At 33.2% G+C, this 22,448-nt stretch overlaps 1 protein-coding gene across 2 annotated transcripts in view; it reads left to right on the forward strand.

Annotated features, from left to right (window-relative positions):
- Nucleotides 1-22,448, forward strand: part of STPG2 (sperm tail PG-rich repeat containing 2) — a 586,771-nt gene that overhangs the window by 258,738 nt on the left and 305,585 nt on the right. For both annotated transcript variants that reach the window (XM_032861350.1, XM_032861361.1), the window contains one exon: nt 848-1,007. In XM_032861350.1, the coding sequence (XP_032717241.1) occupies nt 848-1,007 (160 nt within the window). The remainder of the gene's footprint in view (nt 1-847; nt 1,008-22,448) is intronic.

Genomic DNA, 22,448 nt, shown 5'->3' on the forward strand with positions numbered 1-22,448 from the left:
TTTAAGTGGCTTGCCTACGGTCCCTAAAAAAGTAAGGAGCAGTTATTTGAAACCCGAGTCTAGAGCTGGAGTCTACACCATTAGCCATATAAGTGTCCTGCCTAGTAGAAAAACATTAAAACTTGAGAAGTTGTTTTTTTATGCATAATAGAGATGAACAGATATGTTACATAGAATATGTCATATTTTAAAATAATTTGAGGAAAATGAGTTAAAAAGTTTTTCATTGAAATAATTAGTTAATAGTTTATAGGCATTAATTGTGCAACAATTATATGATATTTTATATTTAATTGAGTTTAGAATTATTATTACCGTTATTAATTTCCATGTGACTTATGTTGATTAAAAATGTTAATATAACTGTAGAGCATATAAACAACCATAAATGATAAAAGGGGAAGGCTTTTAACTTAATTGGAATCTATTAAAAATGAAATAAGTCTCATTTATAGAATGAGTAAAGTGTGCTCACATAGAACAGTATAGTAGTGATAGTATTGCTTTTTATGAAAATAAATAATCATTTTCATTCCTGTATGAAATTTGATTTTCGTTATAACATTTGAAAATGAAAGTTTGATCTATAATATGAAAGGTTTTTTCTAAAGAATATGGTCCTAAATTTCATAATTCTGTTTATTTTACCTTAAGTTTTAACAAGCAAATTTACAGTCTTATGAGGGTATACACTTAAGAATAGTCTTTTACTTTTTTTTAATTTGATTAAGAGAATTTTCATATTTTTCCAGTTATGCCATTGCTTAGTGTGAACATCTGTGCTACATGGTTTTATGTATTTTCCATGTAAGACATGTTAATGCTCATCCATTGAAATTCTTTTCAGGATATTCCAGCACCTGGCAGCTATGATGTTCAAAAATCATATGAAATGTCCCAAGTTCAGCATAAATACATGCCGCCTCGTACTTTTGTGGCTAAACTGAAACATGCCTCCTTTCTTAGCACAACTCCACGGTGCCTGCAGAAAATTACTGATGGGCCAGGTAAGTACAGACTCTTATTTTAAAGCTTTGAGAAAAAAAAAAAAATCTAAGGTTTCCATGTAAAAATAGACAATTATAAACATACCTTTATATTTACCATGCCTCTTTTAAATATATAGGATAAAAAAGATATCTGCTTATTCAGTGAAAGATTTTAGATTTTTTTTTTCAACTGTAAGATTTGTTTGGAGTTTTATGACTCTTAATTTTACCAAAGACCATCTTATGAGTTTTAACTTAAAGTTAGTAAAGTCATTTTCTATTAGGGAAAAACCCAAAATTCTTAATATGCTAGAATTGTTAGATGAGAAAGGCAATCGACTATGATTTGTAAAGTCATATTCAAGACATATACCATGTTATTCTCATGGAATTATTTTAATTTTTCTCAAGTATCAAGAAAACATCCATGTAAAAAAATAAACATTTTTGGGGAGAATTAAAATTCCAAAAACGATTTTGATTTTTAAAATTGGGATTAGTTTAGCTGCTAGTAATACTATTCTTAGACTAAAAATGAATGCATTAACTTTCCTTGGTAATGAGGTTAAATCAGTTAACTGTATTACTTCACACAGGAAAACTAGATAGAAAATGGGAACAATAGTTTTCAACAATAATTTTGAAATATGTTTCCACCAAACAACCAAACTGTTGTAATGGCTCTTTATGAGAGTATTAAAAGAAAAAAATGAAACAAAATGGAGAAACTCATTCAAGGGTTTCTGATGAAAAACATGTCAGCACATGAGAATACTCAGAGAGCCTGTGATCCATAGATGCTTACTTTGTTTCTCATTATCTTTCAATAATCAAGTATATTGCCCAGTTAAAGGTCTGTTATACATCAAAATTTAACTTTTTAAAATTTTCTTTTTCTTCTCTTGAGTTACTGTACCATTGCTGATTTTATCAGGTTTTAGCTTTGTTATGCAGAAGTGGTGCAGGGAAATTAATTCTTTCAAGTTCTGGTATTACTATGGTCACCATCACCAAGCACAATCAAATAATAAATAAATATCCACTTAAGGGTCTCTTGAAATAAATTATGTTGAACTTCATATTTTCTGAAGATTATTTTTTTCTCTCTGCCTTTACTGCTCTCTTCCATAAAAATTGTTGTAGTTGGAAGATATAGGAGTTTCAGTTAGGTGACAGGATTGGCACTGCAACTTTTCATTGTTTCAGGATTTGACATAGGGCAAGTAAATTCACTAATGGTTTTATTAGTTTCTATTTTACAAAATTTAGAAAATATTTGCCACCCACTTGGCTCTCCTGAGAATACTAAAGATTAGTAAGACCATATTTCAAAGTCATTTTCAGAAGCTCTGAAGCTCCTTAGAAATATAAAATCTTATCAGAAAAAAATGGATTTCTGAGGGTACTACCTGATACTATGATGTATAAATTTGATTTCATCTGACATGTGCAGATATTGTAGTAATTAGAATTGTTCATATTTTTTAATTTAATCTACTATTTAAGATATACCATCTTGAAAACTTGTCTTGAATATAGATTTAGTAGGTGACCAGGGCCAATTCAATTAAGATCCGTGCTTCATTCTGGTAATTGAAAATTAACTTCCATTTGTCCTAATTCTCTTATACTGATCCAATCAAGGAAAAGATATTCAAGTGTTGTATTATCAACTCTCTAAATAGATTCCTCATTTTTAATTGATTTTTACTTAAGCTTGATTTTTTATTAATGAGTATAACAAAGAATTCTTGATTCTTTTTAGTTTATGCATAGTAATATGGTCTGTTCTAAAATGAGAATAGCCCATTTCTGTTTATAATTCTTAATACCATCTAACTTTTGCTGGGAATACCATCTAACTTAATATGATAAGTCTTGTGATTTAAAAAAAAATCATTGGCATATAATCAAAAGATACAGGGATAGTAGTTCTGTTGGTTATGTGCTTTGTATCAATTTTTATCCTATGAATGATATCCTTTCATATCATATATTAGAATTAAATTAAGAGAGAAGTGTTTTTTTCAAGAAACAACAGATGTTGATGAGGATGTGGAGAAAGGGGAACTCTCTTATACTATTAGTGGGAATGCAGACTGATGCAGCCACTCTGGAAAATAGTATGGAAGTTCTACAAAAAGTAAAAAAACAGAACTGCCTTATAATCCAGCAATTGCATTACCAGGTATTTACCCAAAGAATACAAAAATGCTAATTTGAAGGTATACATACACCCCGATGTTTATAGCAATGTTATCTGCAATTGCCGAATTATGGAGAGAGCTCAAATGTCTATTGACTGCTAAATGGATATAGAAGCTGTGATATATCTCTATCTATCTATCTCTATCTCTATCTATCTTATCTCTGTCTCTATCATCTGTCTATCATCTCAATCTCTATTTCTATATTCATACTTACATACAGTGGAATATTAGCCATAAAGAAGAACAAAATCTTGCCATTTGCAATGGATGTGTATGGAGATAGACAGTATTATGCAAAGTGAAATGAGCCAGTTAAAGAAAGGCAAATACCATATGATTTCACTTATATGTGGGGTTTAAGAAACAAATTATCATAGGGGGCAAAAAAAGACACATGCAAACCAAGGGACAGACTCTTAACTACAGAGAACAAATTGTTGGTTACCAGAGAGAAGATTAAGAAATGAGGTTTGAATGGGGATGGATTAAATAGGTGATGAGGATTAAGGAGTGCACCTATCATGATGAGCACCGGGAGTTGTGTATAAGTGTTAAATCACTAAATTGTACACCTAAAACTAGTATTACATTGTATGTTAATAACTTGAATTTAAGTAAAAACTTTTAAAAAATATTTTTTAATCCTTTTGTCATTTAAACATTGGCAATTTTATTTTACCTTAATACTAATGGGAAGGACCTTTTTCAGTTATACATCAAATATTTTATAAATCAGATAAAATTATTTTGTGTTGTTATGTGTATATATACATATACACATAAATGAAACTGTAAAATGGAATCAATTTATAGAGCATGATAGGCATGTTCATTCCTTGAGTCATAATATTACTAAAAATTCAGTATTTTGCCTTATAGAACTTAACATGTATATTGTTATCTTTCTATCCATAAATAGAATAATTGGCAAATTAAAATTGATTACTGGATATTTTACGTTTGTAGTTACAGTGTTAAGAAATGAGGTTGCAAATGATAAATTATGAGTTATGAGTTTGGTTGATAAATGGGTAATAGTCTTATGGGATTTATCAATTTATGGAGCAGTCATTCAGTTGCTCAATGTTTATGTTGATATATTTATTTCATATTGTTTTAGAACTTTTATTAACATCATGGAAATAATTTTGTTTTATTCATAAATGAATAGTATAAATATAAATGTGAAATTCATTTTCATTAGTCTAAATTAAAGAGGCTAATAGTATATTTGCAATCAGTATAGGTTAGACCATTAAATGTTGTATAACCAATGAAAACACATTAGAAGAGTTTAATGAAGAGATTATTAAATGAGGTGCATCACATTATAAAGCAATCTACTCTTATTGCATCAAGTTTTAATTCATAAATATATAAATGATTTTGTGATTGATACAGTTCAGGTAAAGTAAAATTTTAGCTAAGTGGAAAAGGGCTTAAACATTTCTTTATTGCTCATATTGACCTGTTTTTGGACATTTAGAGGAGGGAAATTCTCAGCAAATTTAAAAAGAAAATGAATGAAAATATTGAGTGTAGAGAACTGGGGAGTCTCATACAATGGGGTGGAAGTATAAGTTGATATTAGTGATTCTCAAGGGCAGGCTGGCAGAATGTTTCAAATATATATGCCATTTAACCCCAAAATCCAACTTCTGGGATTACCCTAGGGAAATAATTAATGGTATACCCCAAATTTAAGTATCAAGGAAGTTCACCAAAGAACACTAGTAATGAAAGTTTAAAAATGTACTAAATGAAAGAAGAATGGGGTTTAGTTAATTCTCATACATCAAATGGATGGAGTCCTATGAAAATTCTAAACATGGTATATATATTTAAACCTGGTAACAAGATAAGATTTGATTAATCATTTAACAAATATGCACTGGGGTTCATTTAATAAATATGCATTGAATCTCTTTTGTATTCACCACTATTCCAGGGCCTTGAACATAATATAAACATTATCCTTTCATAGAGCTTAATTTGAGGTATAAGAGACATTTAATAGAATAGAAGAAATAAATCAATAGATTGATAGATGAAAGCAAAGAAAAAATAAAGAGAGAAAAGAAGAAAGAAAAAAGAATGAATACCAGGTGGTTATAAATGCTATGAAGAAAGATGAGAGAGAGAAGAAAGATGGAGTTCAGAGTGGGTTGAGTATAGTTCCAAAGAATTTTTTTTTTTTAAAGATTTTGTTTATTTATTTATCTGACAGAGTGAGAGATCACAAGTAGGCAGAGAGGCAGGCACAGAGAGAGGGGGAAGCAGGCTCCCTGCTGAGCAGAGAGCCTGATGCGGTGCTCAACCCCAGGACCCTGAGATCATGACCTGAGCCGAAGGCAGTCTTAACCCACTGAGCCACCCACATGCCCCTAGTTTCAAAGAATGTTATCAGAGAGGGCCTCATTGAAAAATAATATATAATAACCTCCTTCAGTTTGTTAAAGGTTTCGTTTTGCTTTTGTTTGTTTCCTCTAAATGAATGTACATTGCTTTATAGTAAATAAAACTTATTTTAAGATTTTTAAATGAAGAAAAACAATTGAAGCTTAAAGCATGATTTTTATTTTTAAATGAATGTAAGATTCCACACCATGTGTGGCATGTAAGACAATATTTGAAGGCCGAACATAAGAGGTATTGAGACTTACTTTACGTTGAAAGTATAGATCATTTTTCATGAAAATAACATTATGATTTCTGTATCTAATTCCCACAGGAATTTATTTCAGGAACCAAATTTATTTTATCTTGGAAGTTAATTGAACATATTACCATGTAGGTAGTTTTGTTCACCTTTTCAATAAACATGAGTAATACCTTTGACATAAAAGTCAGTGTAGTGTAAAAACTAATTATTTATTCTATTTTCTCAGTGGCTTGTAGTATGATAGCCTCAGAAATGCTATAGACTTCATTAAAATGCAGTTTATCCCTTTTGCTGGGTACTGTTAATCTAGTGCAGTAAATACATAATTTTTGTTGTCATTTTTCTATAGCTTACAGAAATGCCTTTGAGATGTTAAAATGCAAGGTAATTCTGAGTATAGGCAAAAATAGATAAGATCAGTTTTGAGGATTTGTTGATTCTGTATCTTTATTAAAAATAATGGATGGGTGGCTCATTCAGTTGACTGACGTGAGTTGGGTTCCATGCTGAGCATGGGGCCTGCTTGAGATGCTCTCTCCCTGTCCCTCTGCCCCTCCCTGCCTCAAGAAAATGATGGAAATGTTATTATTGAAAATGAACTGATTTTATTATTTTCAATCTCAACTTTGTTTCATTGGGCACTTTATATACATTTCAAATAAATTATTATTTATACATAGTTTGCAAGTGACCTTATTTATTTATTTATTTATGAGAGAGAGAGAGCTGAGCAGGGAGCCCGCCTTAGGGCTCAGTCCCAGGACCCTGAGATCCTGTCTTGAGCTGAAGGCAGAGGTTTAGCTGACTGAGCCACCCAGGTGCCTTCATATTTATTAACAGATATATATTGTAGGCAAAATTTTCCTATGCATAGTACGTTGAGTTTTTGGAGTTATTCACTTTTTGAATACTAAAGAATCTTGAAGACTATGGGAAAAACTTCATTTGAGAAGGAGAGAATAAGTATGCATGGGGCAAGGGTAGGAAAGAACTGGTACACAGTATTTAGAGCATAAAGGATAATAGAATCAAAGTTTGATGTAGAGTTATGGCCTTAAAGTAGAAAATGTTATAAAGGTATAAAGAATAATTGATGATATATGTATTTTATATAGACATTATATAGAGGAGAGCTTTTCTCAAACATTTTGTTGGTATAACTTTATATAATGGAGTGAATTATAAATTGATAAAGCAAAGAGGCCACACATTTAAAAAATAATTACATTAGCCTGGAACTAAGAGGGATAGATGCAGTATATAAAATAAAAGGAGGCCTTTGGACTTTCAAATTTCTATAGGTAGGAAATTGGCTGAAAAACCACCTAGTTGCAAACACAGGCTACTTTTCATGGAAAGAAAAATGACTTAAGAGAACAGAACCAGAAACCCACAGAATGGAGTCATGAAACATATTGAGCAACTCCCAAGGAATTAGGACTGAATCCTAATCCCGTAACTGGCAACATGTACTCTGGTGGATTTGAAATGCCCTGAGACTCTGACTGCTGTGTTCTTCCTGTCTTTCTCCTTTTGAATAGCTGTGTTGTTAGCCTTTATCTTATGTCTGTTCTACCATTAGTCTATAGAATATCTCTGGGGCAGTAAATTGTCTCTTTAGTTCAAGGTCTTTAGGTTGAGAAGAATGGTGTTCAAAGAGTTGTACAGAGGAACTAAATCAGAGGAGTCTGATACCATCTGAATCAGAATTCGATGACAAGATTCTGAACTTCAAATTAATGCCACAATGGGGTGAAATTTGGGAGTTCTCACAGTAGGTTGGCTTGTGTTTTATATATGGCCGATGTGAAATGTGGCAAGAGAATGGAATATGGAAGATTGTGTTTTCCAAAGTTTTTGCCATTATATATTTCATCCTATATGTTCTTCACACAGTTCAGAATTGACACTGCTGTCATTGAGTGCTAGAGTTTATTTCTAATTCCCTGGTGGCCCTTTGGTATTGTTTCTGTAGAGTGTGGCAAAAGAGTTGCTATGTGTCTTTTGAGGCTAAATTGTAGAACTTCATGCACTTCTGGATGGTCCTCTCTGAATGCCTACTTTTGAAACTAGCCATTACCAGTGCACAAACCAAGCAGCCAGGGAGAGGTCCGTGAAGAGGAAATGAGGCTCCCAGGCCTAGCTCCCAGCCAACACCCAGCAAAGACTAGCCAGCCTTGTAAGTAAGTGAGAGTGGAAGCAGAACATTTAGTACTTAGTCAGGCTGCCCCAGCTGACACCCTGTACTGCTGAGGTAAACCTTTTCTTTTGAGTCATGCCTAAAGTACAGATTTTTGAGCAAAATAAATGATTATTTTTATTTGAAGCCACTGGTATTGAGAGGTAGGTTTTTATGTAGCAGTAGATAATCAGAACAATTTCTAAGCAGAGAAAGACAAATGAAGGCAGATAAAGTTAGTGCTAAGTAAAAATATGGAATAATTGGACTGGTTGGCAAGACAGGGCTTCAGTATAGGTCTCAATGGTGATGTGGTCCAAGAACAGGAAGTTGATATTCTATGCAATTTATTAAGTTGGAGATGTGTTCAGGGCTACAATTGAAGTTGAATCAAGAGTAAGGTTAAGTCCAGGATTAGAAAGGCTTTTAACAGTAATATTAAACTAAGAAATGTTTGATAAGATAATGTAATAAGATAATCCATGTTCTGATATCATGTAAGAAGGTAGGAGAGAATATTAGAGTTGGGTAAATAATAGCCACACAGAGGAAAATTGCTCAATTTAGATAAATTAATGATTAAAAATGATGAGTTTTATTTGAATGAAAGTTTATAGTTTTCAAAACATTTCACATATATTTCTGGATCATTACAACCATCTTAGGAGGTAATGATCACAGTCTTTAAAAGGGAGAAAATAGAAAGGTAATTAAAAAGAAAAAAAATTGCTCATATTAATACAGATAGAAAATAGTAAACAGGAATAAGACTGAAATGGTTCATTTTTTTTGTTCATTCATTCATTCTTTATAAAAAATACTTTTTGAGCACATCCTATGTTTCAGGCATTGCTATGAATAAAGGAGTACTACTCAATCCTTATCCTCAAATATCTTATATCTAGCAAGGGAAAAAATGTCCACAGATAATTATAATAAAAATCAATTGTTAGTGTCCCCTATGTCATAATTGTTTGCAAAATCACATATAAATTTATTGGTAAATGAATGAATTGATGTTATTTGAGAGTGAAAGTCCAAGATTGGCAAACATTTGAATTACATTATTTTCTTCAAATTAAATAAATGGAAAGAAATAAAAAGCTAAGTACAGTAATATCTATATTATAGAAAGACATTGGAAATAAAATGACTGCTAATGATAGACAATTTGACATAATACACAGAAGTCAATGGAATATAACTTGATGATGAAAAATCATAGCATTTTCTACTACAGTGCATGTTTCTTTACTTTTTTTTTTTTTTTAAGATTTCATTTTTATTTGACAGACAGAGATTACAAGTAGGCAGAGAGGCAGGCAGAGGGGGAGGGGAAAGTAGGCCCCTGCTGAGCAGAGAGCCTGATGTGGGGCTTGATCCCAGGACCCTGATATCATAACCTGAGCTGAAGGCAGAGGCTTAACCTACTGAGCCACCCAGGCACCCCATACAGTGCATGTTTCTTTAATGTGAATTAGCTCATAGACTATGTTATTTAAGAATGGGCCAAAGAAATCAATAAAACTCAGAAATTGTCTTAGTTCAAATGCTGTTATGTTTTGAGGCAACAAGTATCAAACTTTCTTATGATTAAAGAGAAAGACTTAACAATATATGAAGAATTTAGGGAAAATAAGCCAAAAATTACATAATTGTGCCTTTTAGTACTAATTGTTATTAATCTGTTACACTTTTCACCGTGTTAAGATTTTGAGAAAGCTGAAAGAACAGATAAAGAGGTTGCAAAGACAGTTCTCTTTGTATTAAAAAATCAAACCAACCACAACCCCCTCATAAAACAAAACAAAACAAAACAAAACAAAATCTCACAACAAAAATCCTTGACTCACGAAGTCTTCACCTCAGGTCAGATTTTTATTATTATTTGAATTTTTGTTATTGATGAAACTTGTTTTATTAGGAGAGAATGCCCTTAAGAACCTAGTCCTTGAGAAGGAAAGAAGCATAATCTCTAGAGTTAAAGGCTGCAAAGAATGGGATGACACTGATGCCAAGTGGACATTTAACTCCACTTTTTTATTTTTTAAGTATTTTATTTGCTTATTTGAAAGACAGAGAGCAGAGTGAGAGAGAGCACAAGCAGAGGGAGAGGGAGAAGCAGACTTCTTACTGGGCAGCGAGCCTGAGGGACTCAGTTCCAGGACTCTGGATCATGACCTGAGCCAAAAGCTCAGAACTCTGTCAATGCACAGGTTTCTAAGTTCTTTTTTGTGTGTGGTAAAATACACATAACATAAAACTGATTATCTTAACCATTTTTACAATTTTATTTATTTATTTATTTATTTTTAAGATTTTATTTATTAATTTTAAAGTGAGAGAGCACCTGAGCAGGGGGAGGGTCAGCAGGAGAGAAGCAGACTCTGCGCTGAGTGTGGAGCCTGATCCAGGGCACAATCTCAGGAACCTGAGATCATGACCTGAATCTAAACCAAGAGTCCGATGCTTAACCAACTGATGCACCCAGGTGCTTCATTAACCCTTTTTAAAACATATATATTTATTTATTTGGGAGAGAGAAAGAGAATGAGTGGGAGGGAGAATGGGAGAGGGAGAGAGAATTTCAAGCAGATTCCATGAGGAGCACTGAGTCAGATGTGGGGCTTGATCCCACAACCCTGAGATCATGACCTGAGTTGAAACCAAGAGTCTGAGGATTAACCAACTGTGCTGCCCAGGCACCCCGATCATCTTAACCATTGTTAAATGTGCGGTTCTGTGGTATTAAATACATTCATAATGTTCTGCAACCATTACCACAATCCATACTTAGAACTCTTTTCATCTTGTATAATTGAAACTCTATAATCATTAAACAGTAACTCCCTGTTACCTCTCCCTGTCCCCAGCCCATAGTATTAGCCTGGGAGTGGATGAAGGACCCACCATGCTGTGGAGAATGTAAAAAATAATGAGACAATCTTCATACTTCCTTCCCCGATATATACTATGACGAAGTGAATCTTAAGAGAGAAAGAAAAAAGAAATTGGGGGGAAGGGCTAATACGATTTTTATTCTGTTGTAATTTAAATTCTGAATAACACCCAGCTGTGTCACTGGCCAAACTACTACTCTAGATTCAGGTCTGGTTACATATTCACCATAGTTTCTGTACTGATGGTTGAAAGGAATCTAAATGTGCCAGGCACAGGTTGTGCTAGTTTGATAAACCACTCCAACATGGAAGAGTTTTATTGAGAATAATGTGATATTAATATTAGGATAAGGGGAGAGGATAAGGGGGAAAGGAAGGAAAGATGGGAAGGGAAGGAGGAAGATAGATTTTCTTGACCTGGTTGAATGGTAGTAAAGTGTAAAGTGTAGAAATGTGTGTGTTTGTTGGAGAGAGGATGTTTCTTCTAAGCCCAGGGACTATAATCATAGAAATTAGGAGAATCAAAGCATAAGCTGTTACTAACTAAATAACAAGAAGGGAAAATTAAGGAAGTAGAAGGAGATAGCAAAACTGAAGATTGTTATATTCTTGAAGTAGTTCTACTTTTTATATGTGATTACTATAATCTTTGTAGTCAGAAATTATGATTTTATAACTGTTAATTTTATACACATGAATTAGAAAACCTAGTATCTTACTTTAGTTTTAATTGTTTCCATGTAGGATAATGTTACAGTTGAACACATGAAAAATATGTTTCAGTTAGATATAATGTCTTTTCTCTCTCTCTTTTTTAAAAAGATTTTATTTATTTGACAGAAAGAGACATAATGAGACAGGGAGCACAAGCAGGGGGAGTGGGAGAAGGAGAAGCAGGCTTCCCACCGAGCAGGGAGCCCAAGGTGTAGGTCTCGATCCCAGGACCCTGAGATCGAGATCAGATCTGAGGCATGGAAGCCCCTATAATATTCTTTTCAAGCAAGCTATGTCTACTTTTGTAGATCCAATCCTCTTTGGAAATGCTACACAACTGTTCTAAAATTAAATTAGAATTCAGATACTTGGAACACAGAAAAACAGCTCTTTTTATAGTAGAAAATATAATAAAAGTTTTAAAATAGTTTAATGTAGGATTATTATATAAAGTTACATAAAACGTAGACAATTCTATGAATTTATTATGTTATGAGAGTTTTATATGGTAACCTTACAGAAAGATTATATTATCCAATTTGTTATACCTACAACTGCATTTCAATTAAAACACTTAACAATTTCCTTGTTCTTTTTAAAATATTTTGAAACCCATTAGTGTGTCAGTGAGTTGACATTGCTCTCCAATTGCAATAGATATCAAGTGATAAAAATTGATTTTTTTGGTACCTTACTTTGAAGAGTCAGCATTGGTTACCTGAATATATTACAATTCCTTTAAAACATTATTCCCATGTTGTTAAAAGTTTTCATTTCTGAGCTTAAGATTATATGTGCAATTTTTTCTTCACTACAGAGTGATTTTAATTTTGAGGAAATGTAATGAAATGTGGAATTCTAAGAAATGATACAATATTAAATATATATTTTAAAAGTCTATTTTTTATACATAAAGCTAAATTATACCAACATAGGTTTAATGTGTCCATCTCTACCCATTTTGGATATCATGTAATTTTTATTATAAATGTATTACAAAGCAATAATGGAAATAACAAATTTATATTTCCAGGGGACAATGAAACCTCGTGGCTTTACCTACTAATAAAAAAACTGTTACATTAAAAATATTATAGAAAAGTACACAAATTAATTCATATATCAGTGCATTTTCATAAATTGAACTCTCCATGTAACCGTTATCAGATGAAAAAACAGAACATTACAAGCATCCTTAACCCCTCCCATAACTCTGTCCTAGTCACTAACCATTATTCTGGCTTCTATCAGCATTGCTTTATTTTCACTATCTTCAGTTTGCATAAATTGAGTAATGAGGTGTATTTTGTTTATGGCTTCTTTCACTCAACCTTATAATTTGTGGCCTATAAACAATGTTTCAGGTGGCAATCATTAGTTCATTTTCAACATAAGAATGTTCACAGGAGCACCTGGCTGACTCAGTCAGTTAAGTGTCTGACTCTTGGTTTCAGCTCACGTCATAGTCTCATATGGCATGGATGGAGCCCAAAGTCAGACTCTGTGCACAGCAGAGAGTATGCTTGTGATTCGTTCCTTCTCCCTCTGCCTCTCCCCCCACTCTCGCATTCCCTGTCTTTCTCTCTAAAATAAAATAAATATTCAAAAAAAAGATATCACAATTCTTTATCCATCTTACTTATTATGGATGGAAATTTGGGTTATTTCCAGTTTAGTGCTCTCATGAGTACTGTTAATATTGAATATTGAATATTGAGTATTGAATAGTTAATAGTGAATGTAAATATGCATTTCTCTTAATTTATGTGCCTAGGACTGGAGTTTCTAGGTCATAGTGTCTTGTGGATGTTCCATTTTATTAGATCTTACCCAACAGTTTTTCCAAGTAAATGTAGTGATTTATATTCCCACCAGTAATGTATACGAGTTGCAGTTGTTCCACTATCTCACTAACGTGGGGTGGTGTCTGTCTTTTTCATTTGAGCCATTTCAGATTTAGGAGTATTTCACTGAGGCTTTATTATTCATTTTCCTAATGACTAATGAAGTTTAACATTTTTTCATATGTTCCTTGGTCATTTGGATTTTTTTTTGAGAGTGCCTTTTCGTGTCTCTTTTCTATTCATCTGTTACTTTTATTATTGATTAGTAGTTCTTAATATATTATGGTTATATTTGGTAGTTATACATTTTGTAAATACTATCTCTTCTCTATTCATTTTTCAGTTTCTTAGTGATTTCTATTAATAAATGTAACTTCTCAATTTTAATATTGAATTTACTAATCTTTTCCTTAAAGTCACTGCTTTTATGTCTCGTTTAAGAATTATTTTCTATCATAGTTCTTAAATAATTTCATAGACATTTTGTTGCTTTGTTTTTCACAATTAGATCTATAATATTATCTCAAGGATTATTCTACATCACATTTATTTATGAATGAGGTTAGCCTGCAATATTCGTTTCTTGAATTTTCCTTGTCAGTCATTGTTGTGAGATTTGTTTGTTCCTTCTGGTTTTAAGAAAAAACTTTGGAAAGTTTTTAATTAATTATTCCTCTATTTGTAAGTAGATAGTTTCAAAATCTCACTGGTTTATAGCAATAGCATTTATTTATTTTTTGCCTCTTCCTTTTGCTTTTAGTATTTTTGGTATCATTCAGTTCTACACTTATCCTAATTTACATTATCATATGTACTTTGACCTGTGTTATTGAAAACTATATTTAAATTTTTCAAATGTTTATAGCCTTATTAAAAATATATATTTTTAGAGTTATTAACTAAGTTTGAAATTTTGTAAGTCAAGAAATATTATTTACATACTACCCAGTTTTTGAAATCTCTTTAAACTTGTTTTATAGCCTAATACATAGTATTTTAGTAAATATTTCTCTTACACTTATAAATGTGTATTTGTCAATATTTGCAAGTAATGCTATAGATGTCAGCTAGACCAAGGTTATTTATTAATTGAGTTTTTCATATCTTCTCTATCTTGTTTAATGTATTAATTATTTTGAGTGGTAGGTCAAAAAACCCCCCTATAATGATGTATTTTACAATTACTCCTCATGGTCTGTTTAACTTTAACTTAAAAATTTTTGAATCAATACAATTATAGGTGACTACGTATTATAGTCTTCTATTGAACTGAATATTCTGTCATATTATAATGCCCCTCTTTATCTCTACTAATACGTTTTAGCTATATCAGCCTTTTGTTGTTGTTAGAATTTGTCTCACATGTCATTCTTTATCCTTTTTCTTTCAACTATTCTCTGACTATATGTTTTTAGTGGGTCCCCTTTGTTACTAACATATTTGGGAATAGGTGGATTTTGTTTTTATAACCAGGTTACAAAATCTCTATTTTCTGTTGTTTTCTACTTTTCTGTATTGTTTATTTCTTGCCTTTTTTTTTTCTTTAATGACTCTACTGATCTGGAACCTATATACTATTAGTTTTGCTTTTTTAGTAAATACCTTGGTGTTACTACATGCACACTTTTTTTTTAAAGATTTTATTTATTTATTTGACAGAGAGAGATCACAAGTAGGCAGAGAGGCAGGCAGAGAGAGAGAGGAAGAGAAGCAGGCTCCTTGCCAAGCAGAGAGCCTGATGTGAGGCTCCATCCCAGGACCCTGGGATCATGACCTGAGTTGAAGGCAGAGGCTTTAACCCACTGAGCCACCCAGGTGCCCCGCTACATGCGCACTTAATAACGTTTACATTTCATCAAGATCTTTGTTTTCCTGAGCAATGCTTTAGCTTTGTTTTCTTTAACCTTACAAATTGTCTTCTGCAATAAATTGCTATTCAAATTCACCTATATCTATCATTTTTAAAAATTTCCTTTCTAAAGCTCAGGTATTCCTTCTAGGGTCATTTTTTTTTTTTTGAAGTGTATCTTTTAGAAATTCCTTTAGTTACAATCTGTAGTGATAGATACTTTCATTTATTTGTTCAAGTCAGTACCTATTATGTACTGGGCATAAAATAATGTATACAAAAATCCCTGCTCCCATGGAACTAAAATTCTAGGGAGGAAAACAGGCAATAAGCATGATAAAACATAAAATATATAGTTATATTCTATGTTATATTCTCTAACAGAAAAAATAAACCAGAATAATGTGATACAAAATTTTAGATAGGATAAGTGAAGTTTTACTGAGAGGGTAACTTTTGAATCAAGACCAGAAAGAACTGAGGGAACATGAAGTTATCTAATGAAAAAGCATTGCAGACAAAGGGAACAGATTCTACAAGAGGGCCTGGCAAAGTTCAAGGTACAGCAAGGAGGCCAAGAAGGCTATCGCAGAATGAATTATTTGGAGATTAGTAGATGTGCCCAGAGATGTAATGTATATCCATATGATACATGACTTGGTAGGTTATGCTTCATGGTGAGATGGAAGGCTATTAGAAAGTTTTTAATAGACTATTGGTAAGATTTTTAACAAGTTTACTCTGTACATTATAGACTGGAGGGGAGCAAGAGAAGAAGCAGTTAATAAGCTATTGCTGTATCAGTGAGAGATGATGGTGGCTTGGAACAGAGTGCTGGCTGTCAGAGTGGTGATAAGTGTCACAGTCCAGGTATTTTTTGAAGGCAAAGCTGATAGGATATGCCATTGGTTCTAATGTAGGCTGTGAAACACAGAGAAGCTAAGATGGCTTAGAGGTTTAGGTCCAAGCAGCTATCACAGGAGATTTGCCAGTAACTTAGATGGAGACAAATCTAAGAGGTGATGATTTTGGAGAGATCATCAGGGGCTTAATTTTGAACAAATTAACTTAAAAAAATATAAAAATGTCTTAATGTCATCCTTATTCTTGTAATACTGCTTTGCTGTCTGTATCATTCTATCTGGTACCTAATTTCCTTAGCACTTTAGTCATATTACTGACTTCATGGTCACTGCTGATGAGTCAGTCCTCAAATTGTCAAGTCTTTTTAGGTAATCTGTCTTTGCTACGTGTTTCTGAGATCTCCTTGTTTTTCATGATATTTAGTGGTCTTCTTGTATCTCACTCATACTGGTACTGAGCATTCTTTTGTCAATGTAATTTTTTCCCTTTTGTTGCAATCATTCAGGATTTTTTTTTTTGTCTTTAATTTTCATTAGCTTGGATAGATATGAGAGTTTTATTTGTTTGCTTGTTTGTGTTATTTGTTCTGCTTGGATCTAGCTAAACCCTCTCAGTCTGAGCTCATATGCTTTACTCTCATTCTCAGGTACTCCCAGTAATCATTTCTTCTCACTTTGTCTCCTAGCCTTCTTTATATTTTATTTACTTTTTTTGCTAGCTTGCGTTAGAACTTCTAGCCTCTGGATCACTTTTTATTTTAATATCTTCTCTTTATGTCTTTGTTGTGAGTTCTTGGAGTTTAATTTGACCCATTTTCCAGCTCACCCATCTGCAAAAGCTTTCATTCTGCTCTTCAAACCTTGTATTTATATTTTTGTTCTATGATCTGAGAAGTGATTTCTGTATCTACTTCATTTTTCATAAATGTCTATTTTTATTATATCCCACATTTTCTAGCATTTTATGTGTGTTAGCTTACTTGTTTTAGGACATTAAATATTCTGATTTAAAACTATGATTCTGAATGATCCTTTATTTTGTTTCCTGGGTTATGAGATTAAAAAAAATCCCTTTGAGCTGTCTTTCCTTAAATGTGTGTCAGTACTTATTTTTGTGCTCATCTTTGTAACTGAGATTCCTTGTTAGAGAGTTTATAAGAAGCACCATGCAAATTCGACTGCTGTTTTCAAAATAAATGCTAAATTGAATGGGACATGAGAATTATAGGCATAGACCAAAGTCCTAGGAAAACCAGAATTCATGTACACAATTGTTAGACTCTAGAAAGTCTGTGTTGGTATACCTTACTAGGGTCAGGGGAAGGAGCTGCTTTATTAGGGCTTGCTCTCTGACCTGTTTTCAGTAAGAAGAAAATATGACTAAAATGTAACAATGAATGGGGGTACTTTAATGTTTGGTCTTTACGTACTGTGTTTCACTAGCCATCTGAGACACTTCTCTTATGTCTCTGTCTCTGTTTTCCACTTATTCTCTCTGTTCCAGTCACCTTTCCATAGCTGTCCCTGGCTGAACATAAGACAGAAGCTTATGTGGCTTCTTGGGAGAGGTGAGTGGTAGTGCTTAGTTGTTCTTGCTCAGGTACCTCAGATAACAATTCGTGTCAGCCCCTGCCCCCCACCCCCGTCCAGTTTTATCCTGCATACTTATTCCTCTTCCTGTGCATACAACTGAAGTTGTATTCAATCTTACCTACTTTCATTCTCTCAGAAATTTTTCATGTTCATAAAAGTATATAGAGATGATCCCTGACTTATGATGGCCAGACTTATGGTTTTTGACTTTACAGTTTATAAAAATGACACACATTTGATAGAAGCTGTATTTTGAATTTTGAATTTTGATCTTTTCCTAAGCTAAGGATATGCCTTAGGAAACTGTCTCCTGATGCCAGGCAGTGGTAGCAGCCGCAGCCCCTAGTCAGCTATGTGATCACACGGGTAAACAACTGATATACTCACAACCATTTTGTTCCCATGTGGCCATTCTGTTTTTCACTTCCATTACAGTATTCAATTAATTACATGAGATAATTAACACTTTTATAAAATAAACTTTGTGTGAGATGATTTTATCAACTGTAGGCTAATGAAAGTGTTCTGAGCACATTTAAGGTGTGCTCAGTAAGGTGAGGCTAAGCTTTGATGTTCATGGGCTAGGTTTATTAAAAGCATTTGTAGGGTGCCTGGGTGGCTCAGTGAGTTAAGCCTCTGCCTTCAGCTCAGTTCATGATCTCAGGGTCCTGGGATTGAGCCCCACATCGGGCTCTCTGCTCGGCAGGGGGCCTGCTTCCCCCCTCTATCTCTGCCTGCCTCTCTGCTTGCTTGTGATCTCTTTCTCTGTCAAATAAATAAATAAAATCTTAAAAAAAAAGCATTTGTAAATTAAACAATATTTTCAACTTAGATGGATTGATCAAGATATAAACACATGGTAAGTAAAGGAAGATCTGTATATATACTTCTCATTTCTGAAGTTTGCGTATTAAACCTGACAGTCACTAAATTCATTGTTACTGTTGTTTCGGAGATATTCCCAACTATTTAGTAACCCTACCATTTTTAGAGTTGATACTCTATCCTTAATTCCTATGGTAGTAAAGTAGTCCCCACCTCCTATCTGTGGTTTTTCCCTTTCCATGATTTCAGTTACCTTCCGACAATGGAGGTGAGGAAATAGATGGTCCTCCTTCTGATATAGAATCAGAAGGTCAATAGTAACCTAATGTTATGTCATGATGCACATCATTCACCTTACTTACCTTACTTTATCTCATCACATTTATCATCTTACATCATCACAAGAAGAATTAGGGTGAGTACAGTACAATTATAGATATATGTTTTTATTTAAATTCCAGTTAGCATACAGTGTAATATCAGTTTCAGATGTATATTTTAGTGGTTCAGCACTTAAACACATCACCTGGTGCTCATCAAGACTAGTACCCTCCTTAATCCCCATCATCTAGTTGACCTATCCCCTCACAAATCTCCCTTCTGGTAACTGCCAGTTTGTTCTCTATTGTTAAAAGTCTGTTTATTGATTTTTTCCTCTCTCTTTAATATATTCTGAGAAGAAAGAGTGGGAGAGAGAGAGATTACATTAACTTTTATTAAGTATATATTTTTATTTTGCTATTAAATATTATTGTTAACCTCTTACTGTGCCTGATTTGTAAATTAAACTTTATCATATGTATGTATGTGTAGGAAAAACGTGATATATTTAAGGCTTGGTACTATCTGTGGTTTCAAGCATCCATTGAGGGTCTTGGAATGTACCCCCCACAGATGAGTGGAGGGACTACTATATTGTGAGCTACTCATTACTGCTATAATGTTTCTAGGCTAGTTGAGTTTTATGATATATGCATTTCAAAGTAATCTTCTTTCTAGAAATGTGCAGTATGAATTTAGTTTCATTTTTAAAGATTTGTATTGATAAACAAAGTTGTAGATTTCATATACATGTCTATATTTTAAAAAGAAATTCACACAAGTATTTATAAGGTGCATCATAATATGTATATTTGCTATAATATGTATAGGTTGCTCTATATTGAAGTCATCTTGCAAAAGTACTTTTTTATATGATTACTCTCTTGATAATGTCACAGCAGTTCTACTTATGTGATTCATAATCCTGCTATTTTTAGAGGCATTGAAGTTCAACTACTCTTTCTTCATTGACTATAATAAGAAAAAATAAGATTGCATATTCATAAATTAGAAGGAAAACTATCAATTTGAGATTTAATGTGGTATAAACTATATTTCATAGAGATTGTTTGTATTCTAAAGTATTTTTGACTCTGAGAACTGCAAAATCGCATTCCGTACTAGGCAGAAAAATGGAGTTACATAAAATCATAACATCAGTATAGTGTATGAAGTAGAGATAATAGTTGTACTCTTAGCCATTTTATTTTGCTATAAATGAAATTCATTGTTCAGCATGGCCTTCTGAACTGTGTTTTCCAGTCAAGTTATTTTGTAAAGATTAAATTAAATTCATTGCAGGGTACATGCTTTCAGAGATTGTAACAATTCCTATCTGTTTGAACTATACTGTGAATTTTTTTTTTTTGTTAGTGTGGGAGAAAGTTCAGAAAGACAGTTTTCCATCTCACTGCACTTTTTCAGAATGGTTCTCATATCTCAACCACAAGGTTTTATTAAATACAAATTGAAGTGAACTTATGTCAGTAAGAAATAATGAAAACACACTTTCAATGGTCCTTTTTGCTTTTTCAGAGTACAAGCATAAATTGTACTTCAGATTACTTAGAGATTATGCAAAAGTTTGGTAGGATTTGGATAACTGTTATATTTAAAGAATATTATGAATGATGAGAAACTAATTTTCATAAATTATAGGTTTGGTAGGCAGAATAATGCCTTCCCACCCTGACCCCCTTCAAGATGCCTATGCCTTAATCTCGAGAGCCTGTGAATATATGTTAATGTTACATGGCAAAGGGATTTTATAGATGGAATTAATTGCTGTTCATCAGGTGACCTTAAATTAGGGAAATGATCTTGTATTATTAATTTTGGTGGGCCTGATCTAGCCACGTTGGCCCTTAAAATCAGAAAAAGAATGCAGAAGAGTTAGTGAGAGATGCAGCAGTTGGAAAAGGAAGAGGAGTGGGTTAAAATGTGAGGATTCCCACTGAAGATGGAGGAGGGGGGCTTTGAGGGAAGCAATACACACGGGCTCAGGAAGCCGATAATGACCCCTAGGCACCAGCCAGCAAGGACATGGGTGTTCTTGCATCTTTATGCAACTGATTTCTGGCAAAAATCTGAACGTTTTTTGAAACACATTCTCCTCTAGAGACTTCAGAAAGGAACACATCTCTGCAGACACTTTCATTTTGGCCTTGTGAGATAGAAGTGAAGAAATAATCCAAGCCCACCAGACTTCTGATCTAAAGAACTCTGAAATAATATTTTTGTATTATTTTAAGCCACCAAATTTGTGGTAAATTGTTCAACAATAGAGAACTAATACAATTGGCAAATCTTTACTCTAAAATAAAATCTCATCATGTTAAATAAATTGAAATGATATGGGAAAATAATCTTACTTACTCTTTTATCCCTGAATTTTATCCCTGCATCCCTTTCTATTTCTGTACATTCATTATGTTTGTAACTTTTTCTTCCTTTCTTTAAACAATGACTGTGGTGGGAAAAGGTGCACAGTTGGATGTGTGGTGAACTTCTAAGTACTGAAAACTCTATTTAAAAAAATTAAACTAAGGATCATCCAAAGAAGAAATAAAGAAAACAGTCTCATTTATAGTAGGATAGATAATAAAAAAATACTTAGGAATTAATTCAACTAAGAGGTGAAAAATGTGTACACTGAAATCTATGAGACATTGATGAAAGAAATTGAAGAGAACACAAATAAGTGGAAAGATATAATGTGTTCCTGGATTCAAAGAATTAATATTATAAAAATGTCCATAGTACTCAAGGGTAATAGAGAGATAATATAATTATAGTATGATCTATAACTCATTGCAACCCCTATCAAAAGTTCAATGGCCATTGAACACTACATCAAAAACTAATGATGTATTAATGTTGGCTAATTGAACATAATAAAAAAAAGTTCAATGGCATTTTCACAGAAATAGAGAAAAACAATTTTAAAATTCATTTGGAACCACCCTCCCCCCAAAAAGAACCTGAATAGCCAAAGCAATCTTGAGAAAGAACAAGGGGCCCCTGGGTGGCTCAGTGGTTAAGCATCTGCCTTTGGCTCATGTCAGGAACCCAGGGTCCTGGGTTCAAATCCCACATTGGGCTCCCTGCTTGACAGGAAGCCCGCTTCTTCTCTCTCACTCTCTCTGCTGTGTTCCCTCTCTCTCTGTGTCTCTCTCCCTTTAAAATAAAATAATAAAATGAGAAAGAACAAAACTGGAGACATCACACTTCCTGGTCTCAAGCTCTTACAAAGCTATAGTAATTAAAAGAATATGGCACTGGCATAAAAACAGACAATATTGCCAATTGAAACAGAATGGAGGGCCCAGAAATAAGCCCACACATAAATAGTTACCTAACGCATGACAAGGGTGCCAAGAATACACAATGGAGAACATTCATCTTGGCGATGAGTTTTTGGATTTGCATCAAAATCACCGGCAACAAAACCAAAAATAAGTTGGGACTATGTGAAACTAAAATGCTTCATTCACCACAG

Source organism: Lontra canadensis, unplaced genomic scaffold (genome assembly GCF_010015895.1).
Source record: "Lontra canadensis isolate GAN:19392208 unplaced genomic scaffold, GSC_riverotter_1.0 scaffold1, whole genome shotgun sequence".
Classification (NCBI taxonomy): Eukaryota; Metazoa; Chordata; class Mammalia; order Carnivora; family Mustelidae; genus Lontra; species Lontra canadensis.